The 15,941-nt window shown below is 36.4% G+C and overlaps 1 protein-coding gene across 5 annotated transcripts in view; it reads right to left on the bottom strand.

Moving 5' to 3' along the window:
• CW7 overlaps positions 1 to 15,941 on the bottom strand; it is a 231,616-nt gene that overhangs the window by 7,625 nt on the left and 208,050 nt on the right. For all 5 annotated transcript variants that reach the window (XM_089799335.1, XM_089799334.1, XM_089799336.1 and 2 more), the window contains one exon: positions 795 to 914. In XM_089799335.1, the coding sequence (XP_089655461.1) occupies positions 795 to 914 (120 nt within the window). The remainder of the gene's footprint in view (positions 1 to 794; positions 915 to 15,941) is intronic.

Below are 15,941 nucleotides of genomic sequence, written 5' to 3'. Positions count from 1 at the left end.
AGCCAGAGCCACAATAGAACAGACATCAACCGAGAATCATAATTTGAAAGGAAAAAGTTTCCACATTGGTCTTTAGAGGTGAGTTTTGGGAAACAATTGTGAGAAAATTTTGAAACAATCTTACTTATCTTGATGCATCATCAAATAAAGAGATTTGTCAGGTTCGCAAACTAGATGTCCTTATATAAATAGCTCTAGCTAACTACATAATACTTAAATAGTCTTTTTTGAGCATGTGAGAGATCCTTATAAACTAGTTAACTACTTGATAACAAACTGTTCTTTTAGCGTGTGATTTCATTTACTATGCACATACTTCTACTATTCTCCTTGGAAGTGATTATGCTTGTTTATCCAAAATAAATACTTATGATGTCAGAAGACTGTATTGACAAGTAAATCTCTCTTCTATGGATAGATCTTCTGTGTAGAAATGATTTCTTATTGTAAATGTTGCTGAAATTGTATTCATTTATGACATCTTTTAATTAGTTGCTTTACTGCATTTAGTTGAACTTGCATTAATTATCCCGTTCATTTCTCCATTATTAGAGTCCACCACAATACAAGACCAGAATACTAGAACCCAAAAGTTTTCAATTGGTACCAAAAAGTGCATTACTCTTAATGTTCATATCTAGGGGGAAAAAAGGTTTCCGAAGCATCAATTATATACTTGGATCTATCAAAGAAAAATTGAATATAATAGGTCAACGCTTCTTATTCTTAAATCATCAAACCTAGGATAATGATTTATTATTGGTAACAAGTAAAAAATTTAAAATTAGAGTCACCTATAACAGCAGAGACAGCAACTTCAACTTCACCACATTCTCCAGGTCCTCGCATGAATAGTCTTTCACTCTTTGCATGGGAGTTTCCAGTAAAAATGCCACCTAATTTTGAGTGTCCAGCTGCAATACAAAGAAGATATCAAAATAGAGGCATTTAAATCATAATCACACAAGGATATTTAAACCAATACCTATTACAAACATGGATTCTGCCTTCTGAATTGAGATGAAAGTTGAATTTAGAAAAAAAATGTTGTCTAATGGCCACTAATATCTTAAAAGAACAATTGTTCATTCATGATAAAGCATTGTTTAATCTTAATGACAATGGTCTAATATTGTACAAATACAAGGAAGGTTGCAATAGAATGGAACAGCACTTCCTCAAAAATCAAACGAATATACACTAGATCTTGAAAAAGAATAATATGAATTGCTTAAATACCATTTATCACCTCAAAATATGTAATGTCCCCATTTTTAGCAGGCTTCTACACTTGGCTAAGTCAGTTCATCATGGCAACCCTCGTGAGCTGGCAATGTGTTCTGAGGGTCTTGTAGGCAAACTTTCTATTTTTAGTAAGTCTATTTTGAGTTGGTTTCTATTTTTAGCAATACAATGGAGGCACTGGCAGTTAATATCGGGATTTTATTGACATAATTTACATCAAGATAGTTTATATTAATATCATTTGATATCCCAAGTAATGATCCTGAGGACACCTCTTATCAAAAGGTGGAAGCAATTGTTCTCCATCTTTGGAACAAAATGATCACACCTCTTCACCTCCTCGCCTATGCTCTCTCCCAGATACTATATTGCAGAGGTACTCGCTATTCCTGGTAGAGTACCACCATATAGAGATGTTGAGGTTGCTAGTTGGTACAAGAGGGCACTTAGCAGGATCTTTAGTGATCGGGAGTTGGGGGCAGCTGCTAGGAGAGAATTTAGATTATTCATCTCAAGGAAAGATATTCTCCCTCCTACTATAAATGACCAAAGCATAATGTATGCGATTACATAGTGGTACCTTTATGGCCAGGATTATGTGTACCTCCATCCTCTTGCCATTAAGATCCTCTCACAAGTTTTTAATTTTTAATTTTCTTTTTCTTGTTTTGGTCACTTGGGTTTTTCTCGAATTTATCTTGTATTTTTTTTTTTTTTTTTTTTGTTTTCTCTCTAGTTTGTTAGCTCTTTTGTCATTGAGTAGAATTGGAGTACTTACTCCTTTAGCCACTTAGTCCAGCATAACTAGTTGGCTGCCAAAAAAGTTGAAGGACTTGGTGTTTATTTACATAAATTTACGTCTCGTGGCATGCAAGGGTCCAAAATACAGAAAGGAAGTAAAGAAGTTGTGGGTCATTGTACCCGAGTCTACTAACTTGAATATGATCATTCAAGATCTTGCTAAAGCCACTCTACTTGATGTTGACAATGATGAGGACATGTCACTTGGTCAATCTAATGCTAGCAAAACCCATTTGGGTGATAATGAGGATCTAATGGCAGCTATTGGAAATAAATATCCTATAGACAAAGATTCTTTTGATTATTTGTTTGGTGATTGATGGCATAGGAAAGGAGCAAGCTAGGCCTGAATGAAGAAAGAACCTGCAATGAAGAGGAGTCAGCTGAGTATGTATATGCATGCATTATATATATCAAAACTTTGATTAATGATGAACATTAAACTTTGAATCATGTTTCAACTTTCAAACTTTCATGAACTATAATTTAATTTGGTGACTCAATGTGTTAAATCTGTAACATTAATAACCATACTAGTCTGATTATGCAAATCGCCAAGCATTATATTGCATGAAATGCCTTATCTAGACATGATTGGCGGCTTCTCGAAATAACTATGGTTAAGTATTAACTTAACTAAACTTAGTTAAGCTTGTCTTCAAACTTGTAAAAACCCTCAATAGGCTATATCCTGGAAATTGACTTCTAACAGATGAAATATGGATTGCAACTCTCAAGAAATAATCCAATTTACTCGCAGGTTCAGAAATACATGCTCCTTGCTTATAATCACAAGTGCCCTGAAACCTGATTGCTGCCCTCCAATAATTGATTGCAGCCTTCCACAAAGTCTGAAATCACCACAAAATACAAGAATGATAGCCACTGTACATTTCTCTTTAACCACGCTAAACAGTAGATAATAATGGCATTCCAAATCACAAAGTCTCTTGCCACAATGAAATTCCCAGGTATAGTACATAACAGTTAGGAAATACTATAATTTAATTAAGACAATTCTCAGAATTGATTCACAATATCTCAGCTATGAATTACCAAGCACTTCTTAATTCCAAACCCTTATACTTCAGCGAGGGCAAAGAAATCAATAAACTCAGAAATTCTTCGCATGCATCAAATGAAAATAATCAATCAGATGCTTTACCCATCAAATGGGCTCACATTTATAATCTCCAAATGGCACAAAGTTTCCCAAATGAACTTCGCTTAAGAAGCTTCCCACACACAACATTAAAACATAATAAAGTGGCATTACAAACTAATTTATTAATTGCTTTTGGTTTTGAAAATGACCTTTTCCATCATAACTTCAAATTCTGACATGTAAGGCCACTGTTTCTTGTTCCAATGATTTAAAACTTTTCGTCTCGGTTCCAACGAGCAATGATACTAAGGTAACCAACCAACAACACTAACCAAAATAGAAACCTCAGCATATTTAGATGAATAATAATGATAATTCACCCGTTTTGTGAAAACAACTAAAGAAACATCAGAATCGAAATCTAAAGTGATCCTGATGATGAAAGACGATGAATGAACCTGATGCGGTGACTTACTATAAATAGATACTCCCTCCAAGATTCTTGGAACCCAAACTAGAAGCCCAAAATAAAAACTGAGAGCACCTTCCAACTCCTCGGACTCAACTCAGCTCATCGGAACCAACAGATTGACTTTCTATAAATAGTAAGTCCCTCAAATGGAGCCAAAACACACCATAGGCTATTGAAAAGCCTATAATCACACAACCAAGACCCTCAAATCCTACTGTTAGCTCACAAGGGTCACGATGGTGAACTGACTGCCAACTACAGGAACCTGCTAAAAATGGGGACATTACAGTCCTCCCTCACTAAGATTACTTTCCCCAAGCAATCTTGGAGCAAAATGGACATCACAATCCACTTGGATCCCAAAGGTAGAACTGCGTACTATCCTTGCTATGTACAAACAACTCTTGTAGCACCAACACCCAAATAACAGACATCAACATCAGAATCATACTGCTTGTCCCCAAGCAATCTTGGAGCAAAATGGACATCACAACCCACTTGGATCCCAAAGGTAGAACTGCGTACTATCCCTACTATGTACAAACAACTCCTATAGGACCAACACCCAAATAACGGACATCGACATCAGAATCATTTGAAAACTCACCCGAGGCACTAATGAAGGCAACAACTCATTCAAACACAACCCAACTGAAATACCAACTCTGTCCACACCTGAGTCCCCATCAAACTAATACTCATACCCAACTGCACTGTGGAGATGGTAACAACCATAGGTACTTGAAACACTATCACCAACTCCAACCTCTGCCAAACTGTCCTGGGTGTGTAGATACTACAAGGGGTCTAATTTGTAGTTATCAATCCCATCTGCAAAAGATGGTGCTAATGTATCCCATAATGGATGGCATGAAACTGGAGCCAATCCACACCAACGTGAAACCAAATCCTCTACTTGTGGGTCAAAAAAAAAATGATGAGAACTCCTCATAGTGTAATGTTGATAAAAACTCCCAATCTTTGTCAAAGGCTCATCATCATCAAACTGGGAATCAAAAAATGGCTCCAATCTTTGACTCCGAAATATTGGTCGAGCAGAATCTTAGGCAACCCTCTCAACAAACCCAACCTCAAAATCCCTGTGGGGAAGCATAGTAGACATAGTCTCTACAATCTTTCCCACCAACCTCTGAATAGCACGAGAGCCTCTTATGAGAGTACCCTAAAACATTGTATGAATCCTCCCTCACATTTGAACTCTCCGATAGATGCTACATGAAGGACTCTGTGCAGTGGAAATTATATGTGGAAGCATCAACTTGCTCCTCTGCGACCGACAACTGATCTCTCTGAAAATGTGGCACTACCATCTGTCCAATGGTACTAGCTGTATGAAATGAAGAAATAGATCCGCTTCTGATAAAAGGAAGCAAATCACCATGAGAGCTCGTCTCCACTGATGCTCTCACCTCCTCTGTACATACTGCACCCATATGCTAGACAGATGTGTCAGCCACATCATCACATTCCTCATCCCCAACCGTGAAAACAAACTTACCACCAACCACTATATGTAATTGAACAAGGTTTGGGGCTGATGTCGACTGTACGCAGCCTAACTCCATGATAACCTCATCCAACTGTGACTACGACCCTTGAAGAGCCAACTAAGTATACTGATGAGAGTCCACAGTCATCTCAAGCTCCTAGGTAAGCTCAACTACCTCCTCCTCTTTCCCTAACAATGTCTCATAATAGGTGCTACCCTACTCTAGAAGGTAATCCCTGCTAGCAACTAATTGAGACTAACTATGCTTCAAGATCCTAACAACCTCTTGAAGCGTATGAACCTCAACTAGGGAAATACTACTATCACCGTGCTCATCTAACATAGAAACACCCCAACTAGATGTAGCTAACATCTAACAAATAGCATCATAATGCTCAAGAGTTGAAGAAATGTCATTGTCACTCACCTTTAGCTGACAAGTCACATGATGCTTCTATAACCCCTGCCTCCTATGCAAGCTCTTTGTCTTACTAACTGCATTGTGATAGGAAACCGAATCAGAACTACCCACCACAAGATCACTCATTGCATGTGTGCTATCGACCTTGCACAACTCTGCATTCGAGATACAACTACTATGTCTCAATCAACTCCTCATCTAAAGAAATGGAAGCCCTCAAATATCAATATCCCTGTATGTCTCAACTTCCACCTCAAAGGATAGATCCTATAAACAATGATCCTGGGACCCATAAAAAATCTCCTTGGAGTCATTAGCTGATACTTGGCAAGGGATATCGTACCCAATGCAACTCATAGCATCATCAAATGTATCATCAGATGTGCCCATACTAATTGCATCCACATCTCCTAATAAAGCCTCAACCGCTGACACCTGATACTATACACATGACTCAACGTCAAGTTGTGAATCAATAACCCTAGAGCATAAACCCACATTTACTAACTCCACTATAACATACAAATCACCAACATCATAGCTGAGTGACTATACATGCATTGGTCCCATTTGAGGAAGCAACTGCCTCTTGTACTAGAGTAGCACTGTGATAACTCACATACAAATCTCCAATAATAATCCCCTTCTTGAAAGAGCCAGAAGTGTCAGTAGTAACAACTGCATCAACTGTCTCTACACTAGCTGCAACAACTCTAGGAGTGTCAACCTGCTGAAGCTCAATGTCGCTATCCACCAAGGGTACTGACACATCTAATGATCTCTATGAATTGAGTCCATCATCAACACTGCGGATTGGGCTAACAAGTGTCGTACTAAATATAGGTACATCAGCATCATGGCAACCTGTCGGGGAAAACTCAAGCTTCCTTCCCTGCGACCTCGATGTCGTCCTTCTAAAGGTGGAAACCATATACCTTGCTGCCCTCTTAGCTATTGCGGGATCCGACAAGCTCTCTGTCAACCTTTGTTGATGAAGCTTCAGTTTCTCCAAACTCTACTGCAAGGCATTAATTTTTATGCTAACTTCCTCATTACTCCACTGACTTCTAAAACTGCCAGTCTTATGTCTGTCCATAGCTGGAGAAAATAAAGTGCTAGTCACTCTAGAAATCAGAACTGAAAATCTTCAAAGTCACCACCAAACAAAATAAAAACTGAGCCCAATTCCTACAAGCTGATAGAAAACCACTTTGATACCACTGTAAAAACCCTCAATAGGCTATATCCTGGAAATTGACTTCTAACAAATGAAATATGTACAGCTCTCAAGAAATAATCCAATTTACTCGCAGGTTTAGAAATACATGCTCCCTGCTTATAATCGCAGGTGCTCTAAAACCTGATTGCTGCCCTCCAATAATTGATTGCAGCCTTCCACAAAGTCTGAAATCGCTGCCGAATATAGGAATGATAGCCACAGTACATTCCTCTTTAATCACGCCAAACAGTAGACAATAACGGCGTTCCAAATCATAGATTCTCTTGTCACAATGAAATTCTCGAGTACAATACATAACAATCGGGAAATACTATAATTTGATTAGGACAATTCTCAGAATTAATTCACAATACCTTAGTTGTGAATTACCAGGCACTTCTTAATTCCAAACCCTTATACTTCAGCAAGGGTAAAGAAATTAGCAAACTCAAAAACTCTTCGCATGCAACAAAACAAAATAATCAATCGGATGCTTTACCCATCAAATGGGCTCATGTTTATAATCTCCAAATGGCACAAAGTTTCCCAAACGAACTTCACTTAAGAAGCTTCCCACACACAACATTAAAACATAATAAAGTGTCATTATAAACTACTTTATTAATTGCTTTTGGCTTTGAAAAAGACCTTTTCCACCATAACTTCAAATTCTAACATGTAAGACCACTGTTTCTTGTTCTCATAATTTAAAAATTTTCGTCTTGGTTCCAACAAGCTATGATACTGAAGTGACCAATCAAAAACACTAACAAAAATAACAACCTCAACATATTTAGATGAATAATAATAATTCATCCATCTTGCGAAAACAATTGAAGAAGCATCAAAATCAAAATCTGACAACACCAAGGTGATCTTGATGATGAAAGACGATGAATGAACCTAACGGGGTGACTTACTATAAATAGACACTCCCTCCAAGATTTTTGGAGCCCAAACCGAAAGCCCGAAATAAAATCTGAGAGCATCCTCCAACTCCTCTAACTCAACTCAGCTCATCGGAACCAACAGATTGACTTACTATAAATATTAAGTCTCTCAAACGGAGCCAAAACACACCATAGGCTGCTAGAAAGCTTATAACCACACAACTAAGACCCTCAAATCCTACTGTCAGCTCATGAGGGTCGCGATGGTGAATTGACCTAGCCAACTACAAGAACTTGCTAAGAATGGGGACATTACAAAACCTTTGTCTACTTTAAATTGCCGATTATGAGAATGCAAAGTGGGCTGACCTAGGAAGCGTCATGTCCCGTAGAGGGACTTGCCCTGTGGTTGATGTATTAATATAGCGTGTGGTTGAAGTTTAAGGACACACAAAATTATAATAGTTTGCTCCTTGATCACTACTCCCTTAGTTGAATACTTGCAAAAAAGAAAATATTTTCAGAATTACATTTTTCAATTCAATCAAATCTGAACATTGGAGATCATAAGAGCAAGCATAAGGATGGAAGATATAATCCAAATCTGATCTATAACAGAATTTGTAGTAACTTTACATGGTATCAGAGCTCTGGTAGTCGAACCTAGGCTTTGCAAATTAAACGATTAGACTTAATATATCTAGCATCATTCTTCTATTTTCAATGGCATACACAATCAAACCCAAGGACAGGTTTGATGGGAAGAAACACTTTGATGCTTCGAAATTCATAATCATGATGATTCTTGAAGAAAATGATGTGAAACAGTTTGTTGATTCAGCATCCAAATAACCTGTTGTTGAACCCAATAAAACTATCTAAAGTAAAGGAAACAAGAAAGCCATGCAGATCATATTAGATGGAGTGAAAAATGAAATAGTACCCATGCTAATGAAACATCAAATAGCATTTCATATGATGAATGCATTTCTAAATGCATATGAGGTGAACAATGCAACTAGAGTCCTCGCACTAAAAAGGCAACTAAATCATATATAGATAAAGAAGGGAGAATCAATGAATTCTTACTTCCCAAGGGTTCTAAGTCTAAGAGATGAACTTGCAAGTATAGGAACCATAATTGATGACAAGGAACTAACACTGATGCCTATAGATGGGTTACCAGATTCATGGGAAACATTCACACAAAGAGTAACTGCTAGAGACAATCTTCCTGACTTCAACAGATTTAAGGGAGATTGTCTTCAGGAAGAATCTAAAAAACTTAAGAAAGGGGGAAAGTTCAAAATTGAAGATGAAGAGCTTCATATTCTCAACACAAATTCCTATAAAGGTAAGAAGAAGCACTTCAAGAAGAAAAATTGTAATCAAAAGATGACAACTTTAAGAAAGATCTATCCAAAATAAAATTCTTCAAATGCGAAAAATTTGGACACTATAGATCTAATTGCCCTAAGAATTCTAAGCAGAGAGTAAATTGTACAAACATTACTAGGAAAGAAGATAACTATAATCCTGAGAATCGTGTATTTATACGGCTCTATCAAATGAAGTCTCAAGTAAGGCATGGGTGATTGATAGTGGATCATCTCAACATATTACAGGATACAAAGAAGCACTAGACTCTATATCAGAAAAAGTTAATGGTGAAGTCACCATCGGTGATAATGCAACACATTCCATCAAAGGAATTAGAAATTGCACCCTGAAACTGAAGTCGGGTAGTGTTCTATATCTCAAAGGAGTACTCTATTTATAGGAATAAAAAGGAACCTAATCTCTGTTACAACACTTGAAGATGATGGACATAATATTGTATTCATGGACAGTAAATTATTGACCTGGTCTAAGAACTCTTCATTTAAGAAATCAAAGTTGATTGGTCAAAGAAAGGGGTACTTGTATGAAATAAATACAAAATCTAGTTAACTTGTTCAAGCCTTAATTCATGAAGCTACTGATATAAACAAAATATGGCATAGAAGGTTAGGTCATCTAAATTTCAAAACCTTATCAATTATGGAAAAGATGGTAATTGGTTTACCTAAGGTGAATAAAGATTACTCAAGCATATGTAAAGGATGCGCTCTAGGTAAGAACACCAAAAGTCCACTTCATGATAGCACTAGAAAAACTAACAATGTTTTGGAATTAATCTACTCAGATTTATGTGGACCTATGTTTGTTCCTTCTCTTGGAGGATTCTGGTACTATATACTTTTTATAGATGACTTCTCTAGGAAAACTTGGATTTACTTCTTAAAGTGTAAAGAATTAGAAGAAATCCTTAAGCGATTTAAAGAATTCAAAACCTTAACTGAAAACTTATTAGGACACAAAATTAAAACTCTTAAGATTGATAATGGAGAGGAATATACTTTAGACTTGTTTAAAGAGTTTTGTAAAGAAATAGGAATTAAGAGGGAATGTATCATTCCTTATAACCCACAACAAAACGGAGTAGCAAAAAGGAAAAATAGAACAATTAAGAAGCAGCAAGAGCTATGATATTGATCGAAATTTAGAATATTATCTTTGAGCAGAAGCCTTTTGCGTTGTTGTCTATATTCAAAACAGGAGTCCTCACTCCTACCTTAAAGATAAAACTCCTGAAGAAGTTTTTACTAAGGTTAAACCCAATATAAGTCATTGTAGGATTTTTGGTTGCCCTGTATATATACATGTTCCTAAAGAAAAAAGAACCAAGTTAAAACCCTCCGAGAGGACAGGTATTTTTGTCGGGCATAGTGAAACATCTAAAGCATATAGGATTTTCATACCTGATTAGAAAAACATTGAACTTAGTAGGGATGTAATATTAGCATTGAAAAGAGCCCTAAATTCTGAAGATCCCTCTCCCTTAGTTTTGAAAAAAATACTGAATCTGAGTTTTAGAGGGTTAACATTGAAGAAATTGAAGATGAAATTCAAAATCTCAATCTTGAGGAAACTCAAAATTCAAAGAAAAGATCACTTTGGGCCATTAAAACCATAGAGGAAGCACAAGACTTCGCTGCACCCTCTGGAACCTCCAAAGAAAGCAAAAGATCCAAAATATTTTCTAGTTATGCAACAAACATGAGTGATTTGTCTAAATCAGAACCAACCAATGTTTCAGATTGTAATGTCCCTTACGGGATCTAAGACATTTCTCTGTAATTTCCAATCATGGTAACAGTGTGCCCTTAGAAATGGCTATTAATATTACTCTGAATTAGGAAAATGCTGAGATCATCTTTAGATTTCTATTATTGAAATCTATGTAAATATTACCATCCTCTCTCCATATAATCTATCTTATTAATTCTCTTAATTGAATATAATATAATTTGTTGTCTACTGTGATTGACAGTAAGTTTTATTTTCTATAAGATTTGTTCCCATTTATAATAATCATCTATGACCCCTTTTTGTAGAGCATTAAATATGTCCATATGTGCTCATATGTTTCAATATATAAATATTCCAATATTTCGCTTCTTATATCTGCTTTCATCTTATTCGAATGATTCTCCATATTGTTATAACAATGTTGCACCCATTATATTGGTGTGGTAGTTATAATAGCTCTTTTATTCATAGGTCATTCTTGGTGTAATTGATCATTTGTTAATAAAGATCTTTCATCTCTCTTCCCTTAATAAAAGATTAGCATTATTGATTATCTTGAATAACCCATATTCTCAACTATAATATTTTACAATGATTTAATTCCCATTCTTTGATGCTTCCTATCAAAGGATCAGTTATGACGTGCCTTACATAGATCTTTCCTTAGTCTATCGATGCATGTGATAGATAATACCTTGGTCATGGTTTTGCCTGATCAGTTATCTCGTATATTTGCCAAGATTGTCTATGATGCCTCTATGAATACGAAAATGGTGAATGGATGTCCTAGTCTACATGCATATGACTGCAGACTTCCCCGGAGATTACATTCGATTCTTGTAATAAATCTTTCTATTTGTGTAAGTGCTTCTTTATCACCCATTGAATTTATACTCCTTGTCTATCACCTGGTGCAGACCATATACTATTGGCAGTGCTCTTGAAAATATGCTGATCATTTCTCTCAAAGACAGATTGTTTAAATGCTACTATGTATCCTGCTTATTTCTATTCATTCCAATGTGATAAACTTATTATTGGAAACTCCCTTTATTTCTTATATCACTATTTTATTTCTCTATGATCTTCCATATTTGATATTATCCTGACAAAGCATTAATAGTTCTTGTGTTAGCTGTAGTATCACCCGTTTCTGGAATTAATCGTTTGGTATGAAGTCTTATATTATATGACCTTCATATCATACTTCCTTTTCCCATTCGATGCCTATCTGCCTATTCCCTTCTATCATTTATATACCTATTTTCCTAGAATAGACGCGACTCTTCTTTATCTATATTTAATATTTTGATTATTAATTTCCATATTCAAGTCTAATTACATTATAATAATATAATATATATTATTAATCACTTATGAAATATAATATATTATTATATTATTAATGACTTATGAAATAAATTTATTTTTTTATTTTCATTATTTAATATTATTTCTTATCTTGTCATTGTTTTATTGTTCTTATTTATTCTCTATAATAAAATATATTTTTAATATTATCAATCAATCTTATAATATATTGTATTATTTTCATACAAATATTATATCACTTGATATAATAATATATTATATCAATTTGATGCATTATAACTATATATAGTATATTTAACAATTATAATATTTGTCTATATTCCCCGGGGATGTGTACCCGGCCTAAAACCTGACGTTTCGGGGACGGGGACGGAGACAGGGGGACGGGTATGGGACGTCCCCCAGCCGTCCCCAAATGACCTTTTTCTTTAAGGGACGTTTCGGAAACTTGGGGACATGGGGGGGACAAAAGGGGGACGGCCAGCCGTACCCGGTATGGAAAGGGGACGTCTAGCCGTCCCTCGATTGTACCGGGTACAACCGGTCGTCCCCCTTTTTTGTATGCTCAAAACTTTTTTTAAAAAATATTAAAAAAACATTTAATACCTCCTTCTTGGTCGGCTAGTGGGCCCCACTCCTCCAAAAACCCTAAAATGTATATAACTCCACACATTTAAGTTGTTTTAACAATTGTTTGATTTTCATTTTATGTTGTAGCCGGCTGAAGTTTTCATTTTGCAAGTAGAGGAGGTAATATTTTTGCTTCCAAGAGCTTGACTAAGGGTTTGATCTTCTATTTTGTCCACCAAGTATAAAACTATTTGTGCTTTCATCTATCATTTTTTTAATAAATTTGCAGCTTGCAAAGTCTGATTTTTTATTTTTTTTTCATTGTTTCAGCTGATATATCTATTCAATTGCATATTTAAACACAATGAGCAGCAGTGGGAGTACAAGTAGTAGTACTAAAGAAGAAAATGTAGGGGTTGATGTTGCTAGTAGTGACACTAGGAAAAAACCCAACCCTAAAGCTGATTTGTTTAAATGCCCTTTCGCCATTATGAAGAATTTTGCAAAGGGTCCCTTCAATAGGAAAAAACCTCTTCTCCAATATTGCACACCTCGGCCAAAAGATAAAAAGAATTCAGGAGGGACTAGGGTGTGGGATTGCCATGTTTGTCTTGATGATTCTAGAGGCAACTATACAAGAGCGAAGTCATATTTTTTAGGTGTTTCATGCCAAGGAGTCGAAACTTGTCCTAACTTAACCAATGAACAAAAATTAGAATGCCAAAGATTGCACTTAGAGGCTGAAATGGAGGGACAAAATTTGACAGTGACATCACCATCCATTCCCTCACAGTCATCTAGGCATATTTCATCCGCCATTGGTACTAGTGGCAGCCCTAGTGGGTCTAGAGGGAAGAGAAAGATAAGTAGTGGTGCGAAGGGCTCGGTGGAAAGTATGTTTAATGCATAGGCAAAGGAGAAGTGTGAGGCATCCATTGGTAGATTCTTTGTTGCTAATGGTGTCCCATATAATGCAGCCCATTCCACTTATTATAAACAAATGGTGAAAGATATTTTGAGCATGAATTCCTTATTTGTACCCCCCGGTGAGCATAAGCTACGAACCACTATCCTAGATGAAGAGTACTCAAAGGTTGTTTTGTTATTTGAGGATATGAGACGCACTTGGGTTAGGACACGCTGCTCTATTGTGATGGATGGGTGGACTGATGTTAGACATTGGCCACTCATCAATATCATTGTCACATCCCCTGCTGGCTCTTATTTTTTGAGAGCCATAGATTGCTTAGGAAAGAAGGATGCAGATTTCCAGTTCACCATTTTGCGAGATGCCATAGAGGAGATTGGGCCCTCTAATGTTGTACAGGTTATCACAAATTCTGCACCTGTGTGCAAATTAGCTGGTTTGATGATAGAGGGTGCTTATAGGCACATATTTTGGACCCCTTGTGTTTATTCCTTGAACAATGCATTGAAGGACATAGGGAAGATTGAATGGGTGAAACAAACGGTGCTAGAAGCTAGAGAAGTGTAAATGTTTATTTGCAGCCACCACACTTCACTTGCTCTATTCAGGTCTTTCTCTAAAAAGGAGTTCCTCAAACCAGCCGAGACAAGGTATGTCAATTATAATTATAATTTACTTTTAGTTTGTTTTAACTTTAAGTTATGTAAAATAATTATTTATAAGTTTACCTACATGTGATGCTTTTTGTTTTAAATTTTAATCATCAATGTTTAAGTTTAAATTTTAAATTTTAAATTGTTGCTATAGGTATTGCACATATTTCATTTTGATGGAGAGGATGATTGAGGTGTATGAGGCCCTTCAATTGATGGTGGTGAATCCAGAGTGGGGACGATGGTCTCATTCTAAGTCCTCTGAAGGAAAAGCGGTGAGGCAAAGGATCCTTGATGAGAGTTGGTGGTCCACAATGATGTGAGTTGTTGATTTTTAAATTTACTATTAGTCTTTTGCTTGCTGATTTTCCTACTAATAATTTTAAAATTCTTAAAATTCTAATTCTGATTTTTATTTTTGTTGGCATCTTGATCTTGCAAATATATTTGCTCTATCATAGCACCCATTGTTGATGTCATTAGATATGTTGATACTGATGCTCCTAATTTGGGAGAGATCTATGAGACTATTGACAACGTGTTGGGTAAGATGAAGAGAATTGTTGCGGCAAAGGATCCTAAATTGGGCTTTTATGAGGAGCATATTAGGCCTATTGCGACGCGGAGGTGGAATATGATGAATACCCTACTTCATATGGCAGCCTTTGCTCTAAATCCCAAATGGTATACACAGTTGGGTGGAAGGGACCTCCCATGTGATGATCTTGAGGTTTTGGATGGCTTCACAAGAGCAATTGATAAGATGTATTCAGCTCAAGATGCCTCTACTCTTCGTGCACAATTCCTTGACTTCACCAACCTTTGTGGCCCAAACTTGGGTAAGCCACAAGCAAGGTTGGATAGAGTTGTTTTGGCACAGAGGGATCCTATTAGATGGTGGACCTGGCATGGGAGAGATACGCCTGAGTTAAAAGTACTTGCCAATCGCCTCCTTTCACAAGTTGCTAGTTCCTCAGCTGCAGAGAGGAATTGGTCCACATATTCATATATCCAGTCTATCAAGAGGAATAGACTTGCCTCTAAAAGAGCGGAGAAGCTAGTGACAGTGCATCATGCTCTTCGACTTGCCAATCGTCAGACTCCAGATTATAGGCCGACACCAGCTTTGCAATGGGATGTTGAGCTTGAGGATGTGGCCCAGATAGATGAGGATGACAACACCAGGACTAGTTGGGGTTCCATTAGATGAGACTACGCTTCCTATGGAAGATGACAGTGAGGAGTACTCTGATTTTGATGCCATGGCAATAGAGGCAAAATAGGAGCAGCAGTCTGCTTCATTTTCTATGTTTTTCTTTTTGTGTTGAACATGACCATGATTATGATACATTGATAATATGATACTTATTACTTTATGGCAGCCCTCTACCCTTTGGGCCTATAGCTTTGGGTATATTTTGATTTTGATTTTCAGATTTATCATGCTTATCATTATGAGTTTTATGATATTGACAATTGTTAATAACTTAATGTTCATTGTTCAATGTTCTCTGATATTGTATTAATATGCATTTTGACAATTGGGTACTTAAATAGTAAAATCGGATATTATTTCGTAGATGGCATTCAAATTTTGTATGTTATGGTTCTATTATGTTTAAATGACATGCTTTGCGCTTAGTTTCATATGAATGACATGTAT

Source organism: Cupressus sempervirens, chromosome 9 (genome assembly GCF_028749045.1).
Source record: "Cupressus sempervirens isolate cs-2001-9-10 chromosome 9, ASM2874904v1, whole genome shotgun sequence".
Classification (NCBI taxonomy): Eukaryota; Viridiplantae; Streptophyta; class Pinopsida; order Cupressales; family Cupressaceae; genus Cupressus; species Cupressus sempervirens.
The sequence above is the reverse complement of the archived record's forward strand: the minus strand, read 5'-3'. Positions and strand labels throughout refer to the sequence as shown.